General features: G+C 38.7%; 2 protein-coding genes across 7 annotated transcripts in view; both read right to left on the reverse strand.

Moving 5' to 3' along the window:
- The window catches only part of sdk2b (sidekick cell adhesion molecule 2b), a 318,687-nt gene that overhangs the window by 121,216 nt on the left and 172,618 nt on the right, over positions 1-24,853 (reverse strand). The gene's annotated exons all lie outside the window — the stretch shown is intronic.
- Positions 14,862-23,156, reverse strand: LOC136177253 (uncharacterized). Its single transcript, XM_065949222.1, has 10 exons — positions 22,320-23,156; positions 21,723-21,845; positions 19,505-21,539; positions 19,340-19,411; positions 18,264-18,320; positions 18,046-18,111; positions 17,863-17,934; positions 17,693-17,764; positions 17,060-17,128; positions 14,862-15,781 (listed from the first exon to the last, which is right to left on the reverse strand). The coding sequence occupies exons 1-10, from the start codon at positions 22,431-22,433 to the stop codon at positions 15,573-15,575; spliced, it is 2,889 nt and encodes a 962-aa protein (XP_065805294.1). The 5' UTR covers positions 22,434-23,156; the 3' UTR covers positions 14,862-15,572.

The following is a 24,853-nucleotide window of genomic DNA, read 5'->3' on the forward strand; positions in this document are numbered from 1 at the left end:
TATAGCTGCCTGCAACAAAGTGCCGCAATGGGAGTGCAGGAAACAGATTTTTTTTTGTTGTGGAGTAAAAGCAAAATGGATACTCAGCGGAGGCTTGGAGAACCTCAGGGACCTTGAGCCTAATAGCAGCTCGAACTTCAGTATTTGGAGTGCAGTATTGTGTGTTTATCACAGAAGAAATATACTGTTCTGCTAATATATATATGGCCCATAATTTAATTATTGAGAAAAGAACCGCCATTTTCATGCCAAAGACTTGTGTCCCTCTACCTACCATTGTCGTGGAAGGTTATTACCATGATGTGTTTTCATTTTGTGTTCTTTATTGGCCCCGTTCTCAATCAGTTAAAATGTTAGTATTGGTCGTACGCCCCAAATTTTCTTTAGTTTGGAGTTTTTTCTGATTTGATCGAAACTTTTCACTGGTACGCGCCCAAGCTTGTTTATCAGAGGGTTTTTTTTGTAAAGTGGTGCCATGTTTTTCCCTTATGCTATTTGGTTTCTTTTGGCCTTCAGAGATCCAAAAGCAATTAAAGTCAAGTCATTCTTCAGCACAAACTATGCCTCTATTTAAGAGAAGCTCTCTTTTTCACCGTGCCCTCTACCTGTCCATTCACATCTACCAGCAAGAAAACTAGCGTCCTTGCTCCAATTAGCCCTTCCCTGTCGTGTTATTATACCTGCTGCACTGGGCTTCTTTTATAATGCAGATCTGAGCACAAAAGAAAAAGAAAAAAAAAGAAACGTGGTGCATTGTTCTGCATAGAAGAGTGTTGTCATTGTACGAAAAAAGGTCAGAATGGCCTTTGCCGGGCTGTGCGAGCGGGGCGAGATGAAGGGCTAAGATTCTTCAAAAGCAAGATACCAAAGGCCGTTTGCCTTTGCCATTTATGTCCCAGATGGGGGTCACACAAAGCAGCCTTCTTGCTTTCGCTTTCATTGTTGCTCTCCCTCTCCTCATCTTCTCTTTTCACTCCATTACTTTGTTCCATTTAGCGACTAAATGCCAATATTTTTATTTCACTTACTTAGGCAAGAGGGCGTTCAGCTCTCCCTTAGAATTGCAGGTCCATATGCATTAAACATGTAATGTTATATTTTACGTGTTTTATATATATGCTATTATTATAATTTTTCAGGTTGGGCATGTCTGGATCGAGGGACAGAAATGTCTAATTTGTTCTTCCTGTCATTTTCTTTTTTTCTTTTGATAATTTAAAACAAAGCAGTTCTGATTGGAGGATTACAGATGTGCTACAAAAAGCATTAGTGTGCATTATGACAGCTATATTTCAACAGGCATGGCAAGAAATGGCAAACAAAATGTTGCATGAAACATATGAGTAAATGTGCAATCTGGAATCTATCTATTTTTTGGGGCGCTGCTCTGAGATTAGTTACAAGTGGAGTGAAAGTTTTCATTAGACAACAATAGGCTCCATTTACCAGGAAGAGAAGCAATGAAAAAGATTTTAGATCAGCAGCCTTGATATCAACTGTTCCTTAATTGCATGTGTACTCATGTCTCATGTATTATTCCAGTCACTGCAGCCTTGTCCTGTACACTCAGCCTCTTGGGCACTCATGTGGATGGTACACCATGTTGAGGGCCTCTGCAAACTACTTAATAAAACGGGGATGTTTATTGTGAAGCCTTGCACGAGGACTGTTGTGTGGGCATCCAGGAGAACATTTAGGCTGAATGCAGTATAGCATTTTCCTCAAATTGTCTTTATTTTGTTTTCTATCGTTTTAATGCCTACATTACACATACATATACATAACCAGAGAGAAAAGCCTTCCTTTTTTTCAATGATTACCTAAAAGTCTTTTGAGTCCACAGTCACAAAGTAGACAACTAATGTTGCTTTTTATAAAAACATGTTTTCAATGAGTTAGACACAGCGGACTTAAAGCTCCTGTGAAGAGTTTTTGACTGGTTATGACAGAGGCTAAATTTAAAACTGATGCCTTCATATGACCTACTAGAGCAAACAAGACCATCAGCATCAACATTGATTATTTCTTCATTGTTAATTTGAATTACTTAAGCTGCTGCCACAGGGTAGGTGTCAGTCAAGCCGATCAACAGAATTTATTATAGTAAAGATTTTTAATTAGGGTAAAATTGACTGAAAAGACAGCAGGATGAGATTTTTTGTTTAAAAAAAAAACACAACTTAGACATGTTCAAGAGAAAATACAAAGAGACGAGGAGTGCCATTATGTCCACAGGGGGCGCCAAAAAGTATACATGAACTCTTGTAAATTCACAACTCTGCTTAATAGCTCTCATTGCAGCCACTCCAGCTCCTGATACGCAACCAGCAACCAAATAAACAGCCGGCTACTAGGACAGAATCACTATATGTGATGCATAAAACATAATACATCATTGTGTCTGTGTTTGCGCAGACGGTCACTGAAAATGTAAAATTAATTCATGACCCATTTTAAACCAAAACAATGACCCTAAAGTAACAACATGCAAATGAGAAAACTGAGAAGTGAAACCTTGTATACGAGAAACAAAACAAAAAAACACATTTTGAGCTTAATAACAATGGTTGGATCCTAACCTTGACTTGAGGTGTGTGTGTGTGTGTGTGTGTGTGTGTGTGTCTGTGTATGCAGTTGTGTGTGTGTGTTACTTAATGAGAATGCAGCATATCGTAACGAGAGAGGCTGCTCCTGAATGGAAGCCTGCGGTCTCACACCGCTCAAGGTCATTAGGGCTAATGCCACACTTTTTGCCATCTGCTGAGATTGTTTACACTTGCCTAGATAATTAGCTGCTAATTAGCGGTGGATGGTGGGGAGTAACATGTTCTCACTGCGTATGTTTGTGTGTCTTTCAGAGATGGTGTGTGTGTGTGTTTGTGTGTGTGTGCATGCATGCTATGACTAAATGTATGATTGTTATAAAGACAGACAGGCTCACCTGCATTATTACTGATCTGCTGTAGAGATGGAGAGAGAGCTGATTGCAACGGTTATTAAACTGTAGGATTTGACAGTATTGTGATTTCAACGTGGTAAAATAAAAAAGGGTGGATATTTTTTTTATATAGCAGGAATCATGTCATTTACAAGACTAAAATTTTGGCCAGTTTATCCAAATCCCCCCAAAAATATACTCCCTAGGTTCAACCTTTTCAATCATTTGCTCTTTAAACTATGATCCACTGTGAGGTGCAACCACATCTTAAGTACGTGTTTGCAAAAAGATTCCTAATTGCAACAAAGTACGTGCAATTGTGAAGGCAAAATAACTGCCAGAGAATAAAAAATGAAGTTCAACACAATGAAAATGAGCAATGGACTCTTTTGAACTTTGTTGTGATGCCATTTTTATTTATTTTTGCAAATGCTTTTTTATCTAACGCAATAATTTCAGATTTGATCTTTTCTATTCAAAGTATTGGGTTCATATAATTTAATGTTGATACAAGGGAAATGGCAAGTGTCATTGCTGGGATACGCACACCGGGTCTAAAGACATGCATTAATGAAGAGAAGTCAGAGTGAGGGGGGCTGCATAGGAACTGGTCCCCCTGAGCAGTTGTGTGCTCGATGCCTTACTCAGCAGTCCTCTGCACCTTTGGAGCTCCCACATCCAATTCCATACTTGGTCTGTACTTGCGAGGGGGATCCTGCGGTTCGCAACCCAGGTCCCTTAGGACTGAGCGACTGCCCTCCTAAGCTTCCAACACGTATAGTTTCAGGAAATAATGAAACGTCAGGGATTATAGTTTGATATGCATTACACTTTTGATCATGAAAGCAAAGGTTTTACTTTCAAATGAATTGAATTTGACTTGACACACCAACTCCAATGAACTTCATTGGATGGAAAAGTGTCATGTATTTTTAAGAAGTTGGCCAGACTAATCCAAAACTACCGTAACACTACAAATGATCAGCAACAGAACATGAACATGTGTTTTTTTTGTGTGACTGTGATTTGGATAGAAACTTTAATGCCATTCCATTTGTCTGCCCCCTGCGGAGAGATTATGAGGCGCAGTGTGACCACAAACACACAGCCCATATGTGTGTAGTAAAGCATCTGAGAGGTGGCATTTAATTAAAAGGCAGAAAAAAAACCCCAGTCTGGCCCTCCAAATCCAAATAAACACAACACACAGACAGTCTTTTGCCATCGCAGCGTTTTCTCTTTGACAATATCCGCTCCTTTTTTCTCCCAACTTTGTTCTCCTCTTTTGGATTGCATTGAGGGAAAACACAGATTCTAATCACTTGATGAGATTACATCTTGTGCCCATGTGTTTGTAACGGAGCATGTGTCTTCTACTATAATCTCCAGCAGCCTTTATAGTAAAGCAGATGTCGTGGAGGGAGATGGCCCTAATCCAGTGATGTACTGTAATCCACCAGTCCTCTGAATGGTATCACAGAGGATATTACGTTTCCTGTTTCGGCAGTTACACGAGGGGAGGATAGGCAGACAAGATTTGGGTTTGCGTGTGGTTGAAAGGCAATCCAATGAAAGTTGAAAGCACTTGCAGTGTAACAACTTGCCAGAATTGTGCGTTTTCATAACCTTCGTTCTAAATGTGAAACATTTTTTGAAGGGATCAGATGGTGTTTTGCTGGTTTTCACAGCTCCTGCGTGTCTGGGTAGATTCAACAGGTCCCACTGTGAACAGCACCAACAAGCTTGAAATCAATTGTTGGGCAAACACAGCACACGCCTTTGCATTTCAAAATAAGGGCCGAAGGGAAACAGAGACCCAAGCTTCCTTGGTGTTTGGGTATTTGCTGGCATATCTGAAGAGTAGCCTCAGGCCATGTGAAGAGTTGAAGACGGGGCTGTGTGCTTTTCATGTTAGCAAGGAATAAGATGTGACAGATAAGAGTAGAAAAGAGAATGAGGTGAGCATAACAGTACAGTGATGCTGGGGCTTGATTAATGCGTAGGTTGGGTGTATCAGACAAGAGGGGCATCACCTCGAGCCCAATCTGTCAGATCCAGAAAGACAGCTTGTTCTGTACTATTACAAAGCCTTTGTTGAGACAGTCTATGACAAGCTGTTATTTATATGGTATCTTAACAGGAAGTAGTGGACTAGCATGGAAGGAAGGGTTACTCTTACTGGGATAATATGCAACATTCTGGATATTAATGTAGCAAAAAAAAATCAAATATTGCATACATAAATATATTGACTGACGCCAAGCCACCACCTTCGGACCATGTCGGACCTCAACCACCACTCGGCGCTCAGCCACCACCATAGGACTGTGTCATCCCCACAACCACCGCCGTCCTCATTCATGCACGGCCTGCTCCAACCTCCACCTCAGCAGCAAGGAAGTGTGGACAACAGGAACGCGAGGAATATAAAGGAGAAATCCTTCCTGAATATTATCCCATATGCTCTTTTGTAAAGCGTCTCCAGATAACACTTGTTATAAATAGGTGTTTTAGAAATAATGATTGATTGATTGATAAGGACTTCCTGAAAAGAGAGTAAACTTTAACTCATTCTGGATTTGTTCATTTCCACTTTGTGTTCACATGGGCATAATGGTGCGTCCTTCAGATAGATTATTTTTCTCTCAGAGGCTCAATCTTGTTTCATTCAGGGTTTTTTTTTTTTCAAGTGAACCCCTCCCTCTACAAACTTTATCTTTGCCACCACGTTGGGGGAGAGAGACATCCCGGTTCATTCAGGAAAGCTGTTTCTTGCAGTATACTGACAAAGTGTTGTTGCAACTGAGCGAGAAACAACAGCCTTTCGAAACCGAAGGAACGACTTTCATGGCCTACAAAGACAAACATAACAAACAAATCATCTCGGAGATGTATACCATTGAAATTGATCACATAATCGTGTTTATTACCACCATTTCCACATAGCCTGTAAGTACAAGAGGGGGAACTTGGTGTCAGCCAACAATTAGGATATCAGTTGGTATCAGAATCAGTATTGGGAGGAAAACTTAAATTGAATTATCCCTACTTTAAAATCAAATTTCCAAGACCAATTTGTGACAGCACAGTGGATACCTTCCCTTCTTTAATACAGTCTATGGGATCTAGTGCTACATACCTCATATTTTGCCTTTCACCAATATTCTGACTTATGTTTCACTCTGATACATGGCCCACTTCCCGTCATTCTGAATCGATTCTACCACTATGTTGAATGGTGTGTAGAGTGCTGTTATTTGGATGATGCAAAAATAAATAATATTCCTATTAGCATTTAACTCAGTAAACCCAGAAAAACACCAAATAATTTGACACAGATCTGTTGCAGAAAAAAAAAGGAGTTGATTTCCCACTAATCACCCGTCTTGGGTAATGGAGCTTATAGTCCGCCGAGTACCAATCTCCGGCAGATGGTACGATAATGCAGCCTCTCGGTTGTTGACAAGAGGCTTGAAAATTGAGAACAATGTAACAAAGAAAGAAAGAAAAATAATCTGCCTCTGATTTCTGTTTTGGGAAAATAATAAAGGAAGCTTGCAATGTTTTGTGGGATGGCGTATTTGGAAATATGTCTTACTGAGATGCATTCTTCTTTAAGAAGAGATAAATATGACTATTCAGTAGTCCAAGTCAGGAGTTCTTCACTTCACTCAAATGTAAAAGATGTGATTTCGAGAAAGAGTCGAGAATAAAATCTTGCCCGGGGCCCCCTAGAGGCTCGAGCCAGCACTGCTCACAGTTCAAAGATGTTGTTGGCCTCACGATCTCCTCTGGACTAGGACTTGGAAGAAGATCAATATTTATGTTTTTTTTTCCAGATCAAAGGATATCTGTTCAAAAATAAACACTGTGTCCACTGCATCTATACCGCCTCCCTCCTCTAGCACTCACATCTTCAGTTTTGGAATACTTTTTCACTTCCAAAACTCATAGTTTTCACAGCTTGGAAAGGTTAAGTAGGTTCCAACTAAGAGTTAGGTGCAGAGGATATTTTACTATTGCCGGAGATGGTCAGATGTATTTAGATGTGATACTTTAAACAAGAGACAGAAGGTCAAACTCACTAGGAGAAAGTTTGACACCCACGGGGCTCTTCAACTGGAACAAACATTTTCTTCAGCCCTTCTCTTCCTCAGCACCTCCCTTGCAAAAGACACTAAATAGAACTTTAAACGTTGCAGTGTTTTTGCATGCCAAAGAGGTTAATGCTTTGTGAAGCTGTGCAAGTGTTAAATAGAAAGAAAAGGGTATCAGGGTCCTGGAGGTGACTTTATGGAATTATTTAGTTTGTTCCAGCAATGAACTAAGTAAAATAAAAAGCATAACATTCATGCAAAACTAAGAACATGGTTTTGAAGTTCTCCAAGATATAGCCCATCTAGTTGTACTTTCTTCTCACTAAAGATCATGAAAAATAATTATGAATTTAAAAAAAGTTGAACGATTAAATAACCACGATTTAAGTGTTTTAACATTCTCAGATAATCAAGGAGAATCAGCATTCATGAAATGCATAAATCCTAGAATCAAAAGTTAGCCTTTTTAGAGTCAGACATCGTTGTCAATGCCAAATCTAGATTTGGCAAAGGCTTTTGGAGATACATCAGAAATCCTCCCTTAGCCTCCGAGCCCCTGAGTGGGAGGGCCGATGCATGTGTTTGATAGACAGCTGAGCTGGCAGCAGCATAGAGAAACCAAGTAAATGAACTTGCACTTTTATCTGTAGCTTTAAAGCCAAGGACGGACTGTGTTATGCGCACAGCGGTTTTAAAGAAGTAGTTCGACATTTCAGGAAATAAGGTTATTCACTTCCCTGCCTGGAGTTACACGAAGAGCATCAATAGCACTCTCATCTCTGTGATAAATATAAATCTAGCTGGCAAGCGATTAGCTAAGCTTAGCATAACTACTGTACTGGAAGCCAGGAAGAACACCCAGAGTGACTGTGTCAGAAAGTCAAAAAAGTCAAAAAAGGTTTCTTTAGCCATTTAAAAAATGGTTCAAAATCCGAATAATAAAAAAAAAAAGCCCTGCAAAAAATCAGACTGTTCCTTGCAATGATCTAGTTTTAAGTATGTCTGACAAAGTTGAAAGAGGATACTTCGAGTATTTTACAAGGTAAACGGGATATAAATCCATGGTCTGTATGACATATTGGCGATGATGTTAAAAGACCATACTGTTCATTCACGACGCTTGATTGAAAATATGGTTAAAAGGTTTTTTTTGTGTGCATTAGTAACTTAGTAAATTTGTGTAATTTTAACTTAACAAATATGATAATGGAGCTCACTCGTCACTCAACCAGCCCACAATGCATGGTGGCTCCTCACACTATCCAATGGCTGTACACGCTATCATTCCACAGGAAGCATACAAAAAAGTAACCTGTGGCTGTGTTGAGGGCACCACAAGCAGCAACCTCTAGTGTTGAAAAAATGAAGCCATTGCAGAAGTGCCAAAAACTGCAATTCCTTGACTCTCCACTTGAGGCAAAATGGCAATCACCATTGATGGGCTTCAAAACTACAACTCAAAGAACAATGGGTAATGTCATTGAGACTATGTCCATGTTTTATACAGTCATCAGTGCAGCCACTTGAAACTCCTCCTAAAACCGCAGAGCTGTTATTCCAAGTTTCAGTCTTTATGCTAAGCTAACATAAAAGACTGCTTTTTTGCTCCATACTTCGAAGATAGCAAGCCGTCATCTTCAACTCTTATTAAGAAAATTCCGTCATCTATTAGTTTTTTTGAATGCAGCAACAAATGTTTCCAAGCTATAAAATTAAAAAAAGAGATGTTAGCTAGATTAGCTAATTTAGTTTAATCTGTTGATGTGTACAAGATATGTCTCAGGATTCTGTGTTACTGTGAGTCAAACACCAATAAAGAAAAGGGGATATTGTGTCACTAACTTTGAAATTAAATCATTTAAATGTACTGTACTCAAAGAAATGCAAGTGACACACTTAGTCCTGACAAATGTCCCCACAGCCCTTAAGTGCACTGTGATAGCATAGCTTGTCTCAGTGTGAGGAAAAGTTCTCATCAATCCGACTAAATGAAACATCAGGGCCCCACAGCAGAACTAATCCCCCTCATGTTGGAAAGTCCACAATTATACGAAGTTCTTTGTCCAATTATGCTGAGACAGGACTCTCAGGCACACACACACTTACACACACAGAGCAAGGGAAAGAACAAACTGTTACAATACTGTTAGCTAAGTCCCTACATTTCAAGGTGCAAGGTACGGGAACACAATGTAGAAAGAGAAAAGAAGAGGGTGAGGGAAAAAAAAAAAGCAAGAGCAATTACGCCTGCCAAGGACAAAACAGTAATGTAATAAGACCCTGTGTCGCTGAAAATGTCGACACAGTATGAAACATGGCTGCTGACATAATGTGGGCATCAATAGTCGCCTGCTGGAGCTTCTCGTCAAAAAAAATAATAACAATTATAATAATTGTAATGGCCTGGTCACACTAATAATGTCCATACCAATTACAATAAATTACATGCTTTCCAACGCGAAGCTTCAAACAGTCATTGTCCATTTAGCAGAATTTATCTTGCTGGGAAGGAGGGGGGGGGGGAGTTTGGGGGGGGGGGGAGTTTGTCATAGTGGGTGTTTGGTGTTCAAAAGAGACACTGAAACAAGAAAAAGACAAATAAGTGTATAAAGTGTCTGTAGTTGATCAAGCAAAGGTCAGGAGACTGAGGTAGATGGAAGAGCGAAAAATGGAAATGTGCTAGGTGAGGCTTGCAGGGGAAAGTAGCATTAATACCCATTTAACGGACTGTGGAGGAAGGCTGGCTGACTAACTGTGCGAGGATGCGAGCTGTCTATGTGTGTCTGTATACGTGTATGTGTGTGTGTGTGTGTGTGTGTGTGTGTGTGCGCTTTGTGTAAGACGGAGGCTCAAGGTTTCGGGGGTTCTGCGGAGAGCCATTGTGTGTTAGCTTAAGCCTCAGATTTAACCCCGCTGCACAGGGAGCAAAATCAGCTATTACTGTCAGCAAAGTTATTACAGCTACACACCAGTTGTAGGATTACTCCCAGTGTGCCGGAGCAAATGTGTTGTAATGGAAAATCCAGGAGTTTACATTGTACAAGAGCAGATTTGACACTATATTATATGTTGTTTGTGTTACTGTCACTATTGTGTGTATGCAAGCGTGATAATGTGTCAGAAAGCGCAACATGCATATGTGAAATGTGCTTTTCTTCTTACCTGTCTGAACTAATCTGACGCCTAGTGTATGCGTTGCTCCCGCCGCCATTATTGTTTGACATATTTGAACGTTTCACTGACAGCAGAATGATTGGATTGATCACGGTCAACAAATTGCCCATTTTGATGGATGGCAATCAATATTAAAGAGGATGTTTCATATTCTAAGAAAAGATATGACAGCTGCTTTGGGTGAAACATTGTCTTCAGTGTCCTCCACAGTATAAATATGAAAGGTGCAGTTTCATACGCAGTCTCAGCCCCGTTTCAAGTCTTACAGGACGCATTGGAACACGATCATTATTTTCACTGCAATCAGATGAAATACGTACATTAATAAGAAAAAGAGAGAATGATCCTCTTTGCCATCAGGAGACCTGTAAAGGCATTGTGGATTCAGGAACAGCATGAGGATTGTATGGAGATGATGTGAAAATCCATGAAGGCTTATGGACTTTGCATCCTATTTTTTTTTTCCAATGGTTCAAGTTTGCCACTACTGTTGGTGGGTATGATTAAAGCCCAGTAATAAGATTTTGAATTCCATTCAAAGAAGAAGATGGAATCTTTCCCATTCTTTAATGTCAACCATTGAGATGTCATTCTGCTGAAAGGGCGTGAGTGAGTATAAATTAAATGCACTCTGTGCGAGGTGCTTTCTGTGAGTGTGCTGAGAGATTGTAATACATTCCTCTAAGGGTGACCAGATGACAACTTAGCTATATTACTGCCAAGAATTTTCCAGGCTACCCACTTCCTAATACCAATCTATGCGTCATTTTACTGGGGATGTGCTTAACTCATAGCTAGGCATTTAAAAGTAGAATTTAGAGTACTGTCCTTATCTTTTTTCTTGTGTTGGACATTTATTTTGGATTCAGGACCTATTTGTTGAACACTGTGAGGGAGATGAGCGTCTTGATCTTTACTATAATTCAGTACTTTACCTGTGTTTAGAACCCTGTCCCCTTTTGTTTTAAGAGGAAAATACATCCGTTGATAATTCAGCAAGAGAGACTTGTTTTGTGACGTCAGAGACAGTCAACTCAGGGTGTTCTCGACAGATTATTGTAATTGTCAACTTCCAGGGGCCAGTCCAAACAATCCCAGACTCCCGAACGCAAACATCTCTGGCACAAATGATCTGTCTTCAGTCACTCTTGAGACAAGCACTCAGCTCCTCTCAAGCCAGCACAGCGGATCTCCAGCAGAGCTTCCAGGTTAAATTAACTGTCTTGTCGTTCTATCTCCCCGCCTCTTGTCTTGTCTCTCATCTCCAGATGTCTCGTCTCGCCCTCCTGACTGTTTTTTTTTTTTTTTTAGATCTTCTATTTTAAGAGCTCAGCTGCTCCGTTCGATCACGGTGTCCGTCTGCAGGTTTCCCCCAGACGACAAAGGGAAACAGAATCTGTCTGTGTGTACACAATGTCTCTGAGCTTACGTGTGGATCTTCGTATGTGTATGGGCGTATATGTGCCTATGTGCTTCTTTGTGTTTTGTGACTATTTACACAACTTACACAGCCCCAGTAAAAACAGAAGACCAAAACTGACTGTTTCCAGATGGAGACACTCAGCAGTGGCAAATCCTACACACACACACAGACACACACACACACACACACACACACACACACACACACACACACACACACACACACATTCTTGTATTTGTTACCTTCTTAAGACCTCCTATATTTGCTATCCTTTTGAGGGCCCTACTTTCTAGATATCATAGAAACATATGAAATACATCCATGAACTTGAAAAAACAACTATTTTAATTATTTCACTTCAGAGTTAATAATTTAATTGAGGGGGAGGAATTACTGATTTTTAAAGTCCAATAGATTTTTACATCATTTGTTAGGTCCATTTTCAAATTCCCATATATTCACTAGTCATTTTAGGGCCACCAGTAGCCTTCAAAAGATTCTCATTAGCATTTCTTTATTAGATTTCATGAGTTGAATTAACTATATAGTGAACCTGAAAAACACCAAATTTATCACTCCTGTGGTACAACTACAAAAAAACTCAGTGTACCCGTCAAAGTAAGTGAGGGGTCAGTTTGTTTACTATAAATGGTCAAAACATCTGTTTTATCCCATACTCCAGATTTTTTTTGTGAGGAATGAAATGAGAATAAAAAAAGAATAACATGTAAAAAAGGTTTTCTTATGTAGTATTTGCTTTGTGTTCACCCTTACCTTTGTGTCCCGCCTCCCTGTCTGTCACTGTGTCTGTCACTGTGTCTGTGCTTTGAGCCTGCTCCCTTTCTCGCTGTCATGGCCACATCATGGTTCCATAAGAAAATCACCTTCTCCAGTCTGTCTACCCCAGCCCAACAACTCACATAAAATACTGTCATCTGCTGTGGTATACTCGCATGGTTATGCCAAATAAAGCTGTAATCTTATGAGATCTTGCAGTTTTGTGCTTTATTCTAGTCCTTACATTCACACCTGGCTATTGTCTCTGCACCTCTCCAGTCCTCCCAACTAACACCCATCGTTCACCAATCCTTGGACTATGTAAGCCATTATCCTCTCCCCTTCAAAAATGCATCTCCTCGATACGATTACCTGTAGTAACAACACCACAACAGTATGGAAATCCAGACAATAATGCCCAACTGTCAAGTAGAAATATTTAACTTTAATGCAAAGCCCACAGCACAAGCACAAGTTCAGCTAAAAAAAAAATGTATTCAGAGTAACAATTGTAGGCAGAATTTAAAATTATTTGTTCACAGAAACATTTGCTGTAAAAGCTTCTTAAGTGCTTAACAGATTCAACAGAATTTTACAAAGTTATTGGTACAAGTGCTGCCATCTTTGACAGCATATATTCCTCTATACAATGATATTATTGATACTATTCTGGCAAGCACTGGCTAATGCTATTCTTTACAAAAAGTTCATGGCATCTTTAGTATTATATTTACTATTGTAAGAATTCACAGAAAATTCCTGTGCGGGGTTTACAACAGTAGTATGGAAAAAATTTGCAAGAGTACATGCTGTGAATGCTCAAAGTATTTACACAAATATCAATCAAAAATTGTAGATAAAATAGTGTAAATGCTTACAGCATCTACCATGAAAAAATTAAATATTGTGTAAATGCTTACAGCATCTACCATGAAAATATTGAATATCGTGTAAATGCTTACAGCATCTACCATGAAAATATTGAATATCATGTGAATGCTTACAGCATCTACCATGAAAATATTAAATATTGTTTGAATGCTTACAGCATCTACCATGAAAGTATTAAATATTGTTTGAATGCTTACAGCATCTACCATGAAAATATTAAATATCGTGTGAATGCTTACAGCATCTACCATGAAAATATTGAATATCATGTGAATGCTTACAGCATCTACCATGAAAATATTAGATATTGTGTGAATGCTTACAGCATCTACCATGAAAAAATTGAATATCTTTGAATGCTTACAGCATCTACCATGAAAATATTAGATATTGTTTGAATGCTTACAGCATCTACCATGAAAATATTAAATATTGTGTAAATGCTTACAGCATCTACCATGAAAATATTGAATATTGTGTAAATGCTTACAGCATCTACCATGAAACATTAAATATTGTGTAAATGCTTACAGCATCTACCATGAAAATATTGAATATTGTGTAAATGCTTACAGCATCTACCATGAAAATATTGAATATTGTGTAAATGCTTACAGCATCTACCATGAAAACATTAAATATTGTGTAAATGCTTACAGCATCTACCATGAAAATATTGAATATTGTGTAAATGCTTACAGCATCTACCATGAAAATATTGAATATTGTGTAAATGCTTACAGCATCTACCATGAAAACATTAAATATTGTGTAAATGCTTACAGCATCTACCATGAAAATATTGAATATTGTGTAAATGCTTACAGCATCTACCATGAAAACATTAAATATTGTGTAAATGCTTACAGCATCTACCATGAAAATATTGAATATCGTTTGAATGCTTACAGCATCTACCATGAAAATATTGAATATCGTTTGAATGCTTTCAGCATCTACCATGAAAATATTAAATATCGTGTAAATGCTTACAGCATCTACCATGAAAATATTGAATATCGTTTGAATGCTTACAGCATCTACCATGAAAATATTGAATATCGTGTAAATGCTTACAGCATCTACCATGAAAAAATTGAATATCTTTGAATGCTTACAGCATCTACCATGAAAATATTAAATATTGTGTAAATGCTTACAGCATCTACCATGAAAATATTGAATATTGTGTAAATGCTTACAGCATCTACCATGAAACATTAAATATTGTGTAAATGCTTACAGCATCTACCATGAAAATATTGAATATTGTGTAAATGCTTACAGCATCTACCATGAAAATATTGAATATTGTGTAAATGCTTACAGCATCTACCATGAAAATATTGAATATTGTGTAAATGCTTACAGCATCTACCATGAAAATATTGAATATTGTGTAAATGCTTACAGCATCTACCATGAAAACATTAAATATTGTGTAAATGCTTACAGCATCTACCATGAAAATATTGAATATCGTGTAAATGCTTACAGCATCTACCATGAAAATATTGAATATTGTGTAAATGCTTACAGCATCTACCATGAAAACATTAAATATTGTGTAAATGCTTACAGCATCTACCATGAAAATATTGAATATCGTTTGAATGCTTACAGCATCTACCATGAAAATATTGAATATCGTTTGAATGCTTACAGCATCTACCATGAAAATATTGAATATCGTTTGAATGCTTTCAGCATCTACCATGAAAATATTAAATATCGTGTAAATGCTTACAGCATCTACCATGAAAATATTGAATATCGTTTGAATGCTTACAGCATCTACCATGAAAATATTGAATATCGTGTAAATGCTTACAGCATCTACCATGAAAATATTGAATATCGTTTGAATGCTTTCAGCATCTACCATGAAAATATTAAATATCGTTTGAATGCTTACAGCATCTACCATGAAAATATTGAATATCGTTTGAATGCTTACAGCATCTACCATGAAAATATTGAATATCGTGTTAATGCTTACAGCATCTACCATGAAAATATTGAATATCGTGTTAATGCTTACAGCATCTACCATGAATAAATAGCCAAGAGTAACATGCCACAATAGTATCATTTTTTTCAAATTGCTGCCTACAGCATTTAGAGCAAAATCAATAAAAGCATTGCTTAGAAAAATGAGCTGGAGAAGCATACAATAAAAAATACAATTAAATAAAATGTGCTAAAGAACATTAACTGTGAATGCCTACATTATTGACATTAATAACATAATGAACCTAAAAGAAGTCATAAACTAAAGCCTTCCTTCTGAAACTATTCTATTGTGAACATAGAACTTCACTGCCCTCCAGTCTCTCTGGGCCAGCGCTTCGTCTGCGGCTGAAATACACATCTCGCAGTCCTTTTTACCTGGTGTTTTACCCATTCTGATGAATCTCATCAAAGACTTTTCAACTGCCTGTACCTCCTCTTCTGACCACATCCGTTTTGGCTTTCTTTCTCCTAGGAAACAAGATTGTAAAGAATATTTTTAAGAAAACAAGAAAGAAATACCAAACACTCAATTAAATTTTTCTGAAACAACAGGAAATGGAAAGACAGTCTAAATTTCCCCGATTCACTATTGCTACCATTCAACATCCCAGAGGCATTGACTATAGGTAATATCAGTGACAATTGTTTAGCTGCTTCATGTCTTCACTAATTATGATAATTACCGTAAAATCCGGTGTATAAGACGCACTTTTAATATAGTCTTACACACCGGTGTGACCAATATACCAGTATAAAATACTGAAACACACGCCGTCATTACCGCGGATGCCGCTGCCCCTATCACTGCAACCTGAAATTATTAAAACCCCATCCATTGTTTATTGAAAGCTGCACGCTGTGCTGGGAAAGACGGCGACACAGACCAGGCTGGCTGTGTGACTTTCTCCACATCTTTTCTCCCTCACGAGGTCATAATCTACATTTACAGAAAACAGTGGTATATTATTCTGTAAATAAACCTTGTTGACTGTTCTTTTGATTGAAAGAGTCCAATATTAAAGTGAAAGAGTGACCAGCGGAGTCGGGCAGCTCGACTCACAAGCTAGGAGTCTGTACCTCTGCCAACTTTCCCTGCAGGCTGAGAGCTCAACTACCGTACTGTAGCTAGTAGGAACGCAAACTCCCGAAAGTGAAAACAAACGGAACTAAAAGAACGACACAGCGGCACAGAAACTGCACGTTGTAGACATCACTGAACACAATATAAATCCTCACGCAGGAAAACAGTTTAAAGTTTTTTTCTCTTTAAGAGACCTTCAAAACAGGGTGCGTCTTATATACCGGGGCAATTTATATTCCGGATTTTACGGTACTTTAATCCCCCTGGTAAATAAATGACCAACTCACAAGTACATTGGGCAAGATCAGTTTGTGTGGAATAAATGAACACTGTGGGATTAACAATAATTTCATAATTTATTTGTTATTGTGTACATTTATTCATAATAAGACTAATATATGCCAAAGCATTCAAATTGATAGAAAATTTCAGATATTAAATTCATTCTTCTGCACTGCTGCATAATTAATAGCAAAACCAATTTATATATAGCCATAGCCATTTGTACATAAATGAACTTTTGTTATGGGCTGGGTTTTTTAATAAGGATCTTTTAGAGTAGAACCTTTGGTCTCTAATCACACGGTGCTGAAACAGTGTTTAAAAACTGGAGTTTTTGACAAGATTATATTTTGGGTAAAATCAAAAGACAGTTTATTTCTTACTTTGTGGGCTTTGCTTGTTGTCCAGCTGCTGTGGGGTGCCCTTCTTGTCCTGAGTCACTGAAGCTCCTCCTAAAAAAATTCAATAGGCAATGAACATAAACGGGCATCAAATCATGAATTACAGATGGTGGCACAATGTAGCGTAGCAGAAAATATGATCTGGAGTTTAATTTTGAAATTTAAAAGGATGCTCTGTGCATTTCCTTGTCCGACTTCCTGTCCAGGTCAACCTTTTTGGTTCAGCCTTGTGCTCGCAGCTAGGTCTATACAAAAACACTTGGCACGTATTTAGATTATCTGATAACAGCAGGTGAGATAACAGAGCGCTGAGAAGGTCTTCTAACTATGTGAGTTGTTGCATGTAATGTGGTAAAATATATAAATGAATGCTCATTTAGATCTATTAATAATGTGAATGGGCTTAGACAGGCTACATAAACTTAATTGAAAGACTCAAATATATTTTTCGGCTCCGGACGGATTTTTTCTTCTTCTTCACATCGCATGTTCTTGCAATGTGACTATTGCGCATGCGCTCATCACGATGACAATGCTGAAAGGCTATATCATTACCCCAAATAACATACTGGTGTGTAGTCTGCAATAATAATGTCAGAGTCTCTGTGTTATTACCTCTAGAGGCTGTTTTTCGTCCAAACTGCCACTTTGAGGTACTCTGTCTGTCTTTTGTCACCGATAACTCTTCTAGAAAACATTTATAAGCAAAGAAATCAGGCATATGGCCAGACAGCAATGTGCTACAGGTGGGGTCTAAAAACTCCAACTGCATATGCTGCGCTTACCTTCTGAGCTTTTCTCTTCCTCCTGATGATGATTGGAGGTGTCCTTTTTCCCTCTGGCTACTGACGCTCTTCCTAAAAACACAGATCAGATATCTTGATTTGATGAACATTAGTACATACTAATCACATTGGTGCATACAGTAAAAAGGGAAAAATAGGACTAAAGGGTCTTCACTTTTTTACCTCTCAAGGCCCTGTTTTGTTGAAGGTTCTTTGGGGTGCTCCCTCTGTCTTCAGTCACCGACAACTCTTCGGGAAAACATGCAAACAACCAAGATCCACATTCAGATTATGATAATTCTTCTCAACTACACTGTCATGATATATCCAGACTCTAATCAGCCTATGGACCTACTGAGAGTCACTTAAAACAAGCTATTATCTCCCAAGTTCATGCTTACCTTCTGAGCTTTGCTCGTCTTCAAGCTGCTGCTTTGAGGTGCCCTCCTCTTCTCCAACTGAAAAAACAACAAAAAAGGAAATGTACATTTTCATGGGGAAAAAGGCTTCCTATATGTCATCAATGTGTATAGATATTCAGAAATGCTGTGCATAAATGTGGGATGTTAACTGTTCTGCCCTTGATGTGTTTTATGTTAAAGGACAAAGTTTCCTCGTCGTTTGAATAAATGGTTATTGTTTTGAAATCTGTTAAGACACAGGAAGCAGGAAAAGGGAAGTAGAAAGTGTGTAAACAGAGAAGGAGCAAGGTGGTGTCTGTAAGGGCTTCCATGTTGAATCCTAAGTCCTCCTTGGTGTGAATCCTTCAGAAAGTAATGGCTGAAAGTCTAACTTGTTGTTTACATGTTTGATAGTCTATATTGATACATTTTATGTACATTTATTGTAAGTTTATAGAAATTTAATGTAAATTTACACTCTACTACTGTCTCAGAGTCAACTACTAGATGCAGCTTGTATTTTCTTTTCTAGTTTCACTCCGATTCATTGTCATCTTGTCTACTTTGAAGAAGTCATTAAAGGAGCAAGCATGCTCACGTCCTGGCTCTTGAAAAGGAGTTTGGCTGACTGTTCATTTACGTTAACACTTGTGAAGTACAACACATAGAAAGAACAGTACATTAACATTAGTAACTATTAAAGGCAGAATATGCCTTTAATCAAAAAAAAATATATTTTTTTTGATCCAGCTGATGCCTTGAGCACCAGCATGAAACCAAAACAACTCACGCTGCATTTTTGTGTTAGCATGCTAATGCTAGCGATCTTTATTAGGCTGGTATCTTCACACTGCATGTAAATTTACCTGAAATGAGCGTGATCTAGAAACACAGTTAAGCAGTGAGTACAGTATGTTATTCTTCTTTTCTCTAGTCCCTCAATTAAACCACTTTTATACACGAGGGGAGGAGCCGGCCGGCCCGTTCATGTAAACACGCTGTAGATATGGCTCACTGTATTCATGTGTAATTTGTTATGTCATTATTTCACACATGTGAACCATACACAGACATACCTGTTGGATTATCTTTTTGCTCTTCATCTTCAGATGACAACCCAGAGCTTTCTTCAAGAGCTTCTGTTCCATCTTCAAGACAAAAAAAAAGATTAAATCCTTTGATAGTGAAATTGAAAATTAGACATGAAAAATTCAGCTTCTGCAAATCAAATTAACTCTTACCTTGGGGGCTGATAGAGATCTGGTCAAGACTTTTCCCTTTGAAGTCTGCCAATCTGCCTTGTTCACAGGCCATCAGTACCTTGCTAATCTTTGCCAGATGTAAAGTCCCTTCTGGGAGCCGATAGAACTTTCTATGTACTCTGATATCATGTCCCAGAAAGTCTGCAAGTAGGTCTTGTTCAGTGTCATTAAGGTTCAACACTCTGGACAGAGTGGCCACTTGTTTTCTCAATTTTGTTGAGGAGAAAGCTTCAGGCTTTTGGGCCCCACAACTTCTTGCCAACTCACGGATGCAGTCAGACCCCCTTAGTCTTGTCTCAAATCCTGGCCTGGCGAATAAGTATGGGTTGTCAACCACACCACACAAGTCTCTGGAAGTCACAAGTAGCTCCAGCGATTTGACCATAGCTGGAGTAAGGATGATGGGCACCTTTCTGCCTCGCTTCCCTCTTATTTCCACTCGTTCAAAGTGGTGGCACAGCATTTTTTCCAACTCTGAAAGTGCTTCTGCAACATCCTCATTAAGTGGAGAGCTGTCCCTGGCAACATATGTTTCCAAATACATATTAGAGACTTCTCCCTCTCTTCTTCTGTTAAAAAGAATAATCTGTGCTAATGTTACTTTAGCAAGATTACTCCAATTCTTTGGTGTTTTCTTTTTAGACAGCTGCTCATAGTCCTCTTTCTGTTTGTTAGTCATATAAATGTGCATCTTTTTCACATCATCTGCTAACGGGATCAGCTTCGGTTTGTTCCATTTGTTTTCTTCCAGTGTACGGTATGCAGCAGAAGAGATCAGCTCGTTCCAGCTAAGAGTGTACATGCGTCTGAACTCCTGGACGTGCATCTTCTTTTCATTACTCTGGGAAACGAGAGCCTCAGCCTCGATTATGTCGGCCACTCTTTGTATGCTCTGACCCAGCTTTGTGGCTAAAGTTGGTTTCTCAAACTTGTTAATATTTTCATCATATCCTGTTACTTCTTTGACGGCACGAATGAAATGATGGAAGTTTTTAGGGTTGATATAATCTGCTATTTTCCTCAGCGGGGTCACCTTCCTTCCTACAACTAGCAGTCTCCCAAGGCCTCTCAATGTCTGACGGATGTTGTCATGTTGAGAAGCAGATTCGCGCTGTCTGTTGTACATTTTTTCTCCAACTTTCATGATATAAATGTCCTCTTTTATTGCCTGCACAATCTCACCTTGCGTCATTCTATTAACAAGAGCCCATACCTTCTTGTTGACTTCTTTCGGAACTGGCTGAGCACCAGCACAGAGGCTCTGGATTCTTGTTTTTCCCGGCAACGTTTTGCGAATCTTTTCAGCTAGTACGCACCGTTTTGCATGCTTCCAAAGTGCCTTTCGCTTAAATAGTCCAAAGCAAGCAAAACAGTGTTGATATTCTGTTGGGCTGGCATGTTGGTCAATTTGTTGTCTGCAAGGTACCAGTGTCCCTTCTCCATTTTTTAGTACCTCAATGTTGTGAGCCCTATTTCCTTGCTTACGAAGGAGATTTAGAAGATCCTTCCGTTTTTTAGACCTTTTTGGATACATGACTGCAGCAGCAACCTCTACCTCCTTTTGGTGAGAGCGTTCCAGATGACGTGAAATTTTTGTTTGAGATTTCTGGCAGAAAAGACAATAGTTTCTCTTCTGGTGATATTTTTTTAACCCGTCTACTGTAGCAACATGTCCAACAACAAGAGAATTGTCATTTGTTGAAGACTGATCATGTTCAGTATTTTGTTTTATGCCGTAAGTGTGTCTGATTTTTTTCCCTTTTGGAGATGAGGATTCAGAATCTGTATCCTCTTTTTTTTTCTGTAAGTCAAGTCCGTCATCAATGGAACTGTTTTGTCTGGAATTTGCCTCCCAACCATTCTTTTCCTGGACTTTTGTACGTTTTTTCTGTCGTCCTTTGGGTGGGTTTAAGGGTAAGCTATCCGAACTGTCATCACCTGAAGATTCTGGGACATATTCCTCTTCACTGATGTTGCTGGAAGAATGATTGCTTTCAAGCATTTCTTTGGTCAACTACAAAAGAAACAGGCATATATGCAGCAACATTAAAAAAATATATTTCTAAAATGAAATTGCAAAATGTAGGCAACTGGAATAGCCCACAGTTTTGTGACCACTCTAATGGGACTAGACCAGTGATAATGCAGTGTTTCCCCTAGGTTTACAGCGTTGGGGGGGGGGGGGATTTTTACTTACAAACACGCTTTCTGTCCTCAACAAAGGTGGAATCCATATGTCATCATCCATCTGCATTTTGTCTTCAATCTGCATGTTGTCTTCAATCTGCATGTTGTCTTCAATCTGCATGTTGTCTTCAATCTGCAGAAAATGTATTAAAACTGAATCATTTGGATACTCTTACAAAAGGCTTAAGATAAAGTACCTGGTTATTAGAGCTGGGTATTGTCCACAACCTCACAATTCAATATCGATTCGTCACAGATACTTAAAGGAATCTTGGTGTTTATGGGTTACTTTTAATGACAGCTGTCCTTTTCTATCAGAAAGGTATCCTTAAATGACTTCAGACTCTATCCACTATCCTATCTCTACAATAAAGGCACAAAAAGCCAAAAAATAAATCTTTAAAAAAATAAATATAATAAACTTGACTTGACCTTCAAGGGGGGCGGGGGGCACCCCCCCCTAATATAATGGTAGGGGAAACACTGTAATGGATGTTATTGTTCAATCTGAACTTGTGTTAATTTCCAGTTTTGTCAAATTCATATCATACCTAATGTTCCTACCACAAAAAATATAAAAAGCATGTAAAACTTGATTTTTACTTACAAACATGCTTTCTGTCCTCATCAAAGGTGGAATCAATATGTCATCATCCATCTGCATGTTGTCTTTCCATCTGCATGTTGTCTTTCCATCTGCATGTTGTCTTTCCATCTGCATGTTGTCTTCAATCTGCAGAAAATGTATTAAAACTGAATCATTTGGATACTCTTACAAAAGGCTTAAGATAAAGTACCTGGTTATTAGAGCTGGGTATTGTCCACAACCTCACAATTCAATATCGATTCATCACAGATACTTAAAGGAATCATGGTGTTCATGGGTTACTTTTAATGACAGCAGTCAATATAACAACTGAACAATTATTTTAACTTGTAACGGTCTGTCCAGCTTAGTTTTTGTTCCTGCAACTCCCGTTTCTGAGCGCACATGAATGCATCTCTCATTATCTGAGCACCCCTGAATGCCGCATGTTAACAGCGCATCTCCTGATTAACAGCAGAGAGAGAGACATACCCAGACATGTCCGAAGTCAACTAAGCAGACTACTTTATTTTCTGATGGTTCTGACTTTTTATTATTGCGTGTGCGTCCGTCAGACACAACCACACACACCCAGACCTCCACTGGAGAAAGGGTGCTCACCTGTGTGCGCGTAAGCGTCTGTTTGTGTGTATGTGTGCATCGGGGCGAAACTCCGCCGTGCGCAACACAGAGCAGAGGAGAATTGTAAACGAACATGACACAGAAATGACATGCCGTCGTGTAAATAAGATAAATAACATAAGACTATTTAGTTTGTTTAATAAAATGATGGAAGTGTTTCATCATCTGTCGACATTTGGTCTTCTATTTCCCATACCGTGCTTGAGCAAAGTACCCCTCCCCCCTCCCCCCCTCTGCACTCACACGCGTAATGTTGTCATGAAGCGTGCTCTGTAACGCGGTGGTTTCTGTGTCTGCTCATCAGAGAACATGACAGAGAACATGACAGCTACTTTACTGACTTTGTGAGTCTTAAATACAGACACAACATTTAGACTGTCCACGTTGTGCTCATGCATGAACCTCTTCCACGCGTGCCAGGGAAAACCAGTTGATAAATACAGAAATAAAAGATATGCACTTAAAAACAACAGATAACTCCCATAGATAAAAAATAAAGACAAACATAAAGACATTGGTCTTTTTTAAGTCTTCACAATATTTTAGTTTAGTTACTTCTGGTTTACGGAAGTTATTTTTTAATGCAATATAACGTCCTTTCGTCTTTTCAGTATAAGCACAAATGTATTTCCTCCAGTAATTCAGCTTTAATTTGACCGAGTCAGTCTACTTGACTGTGCTACTTGGCAGTGAAGCTTGAGCAGGCTGAAGGCTAGTTAGCTGCCTCTGCATGTAGCTGATTTCACTTAGCTACGTGTTAGCTAAAGTTAGCTTCACATCTTAGTATAGTTTTCCGTAATTCAACAAGGCTCATTTATGTTGTAAAATATAACACAGAGTATCACTATATTTTAAACATCGTAAAATAACTCAAAACTTACCATTAAATGTCAAATATCCACCACGAGTATCCACAGTAAACTTTGTGCGTCGTGTCCGGGTGTCTCACTGGTCTGACTGAGCTGAACGTGTCGGAGCTGCAGCAGGAGATCAGACGGGAGCGCTACATTTACGACAGCGCATGCGCCGGAATACTAACGCAGATAACGTTTAGAAGACAATGAGAAATGCTGGAAGCAGGACATTTAAAATTGGTTATATAATTTAAGATGGACGTTAAAGCAAAACGTTATATTTTTTTAAGAGTCATGTGATGACAGAACAGTTGTCTTTGCCCTCTAAGTCACATGTTAACTCTGTGAGATGTATCACATGGTCTATATGTCCTATTAAGCACGAATTAAACAAACCCTTCAAACACACACTCTGCCTGTATGAGAAGATATTTCCTATTAGGACCGACATAGTCCATGTTAGGACCGGGGGGAGGGGAATAGTTCATATTAGGACCAAAACGTGTCTCACACACACACACTTTTTTTTGTAGAGCTTGGGTTTATTAGAAAAAGAGGTGTGCATACCTTACCAAATTGCTAAACGTTTACACGTTGGGCCAAAATATGCCTTGTATGGTATTTGGGTCTGTGGGACCTGTTTTAATTTTTAATTAAAAGAAAAATTATACATTTGATTAAAGGGATACTTCACCCATTTGTATCAGTAGTAAACTGGTAGTATTTTTGAATGGTCACCTAACCCCGAATTGCTCCCGCTGCTTCATACGTCGGTGGCTTATGAATGCATATAAATGGTATTAATTACTTCTGATGTTCTCACTACATAGTAACCTGTGCCATCAGTGTGTGAATAGGTATGTGTACAGGCGGTGTAAAAGAGCTTTGAGTAGTATGAAGACTAGAAAAGCACTATATAAGCTCAAGTCCATTTAACATTTAATTTGAAGAAGAGGATGAGATTGAGCATCAGTTCCGAAATGAAGACGAGCCACAGGAGCAGCCCATCAGCAAGTGGACAACATGGACAAGCTGATGACTGCCTTCAGCTGCAAAGGA

This window comes from Labrus bergylta, chromosome 21 (assembly GCF_963930695.1).
Source record: "Labrus bergylta chromosome 21, fLabBer1.1, whole genome shotgun sequence".
Taxonomy (NCBI): Eukaryota; Metazoa; Chordata; class Actinopteri; order Labriformes; family Labridae; genus Labrus; species Labrus bergylta.

What these genes read in the sequence shown, in the direction of transcription:
- LOC136177253 (XM_065949222.1), bottom strand. Translation starts at nt 22,433, where the DNA reads ATGCAGATGGAAAGACAACATGCAGATGGAAAGACAACATGCAGATGG. An exon ending in ACAAAACAGGGCCTTGAGAG is followed by an intron (nt 17,935 to 18,045) that starts GTAAAAAAGTGA and finishes CTGTGTTTTTAG; the next exon opens with GAAGAGCGTCAGTAGCCAGA. An exon ending in ACGAAAAACAGCCTCTAGAG is followed by an intron (nt 17,129 to 17,692) that starts GTAATAACACAG and finishes GAATTTTTTTAG; the next exon opens with GAGGAGCTTCAGTGACTCAG.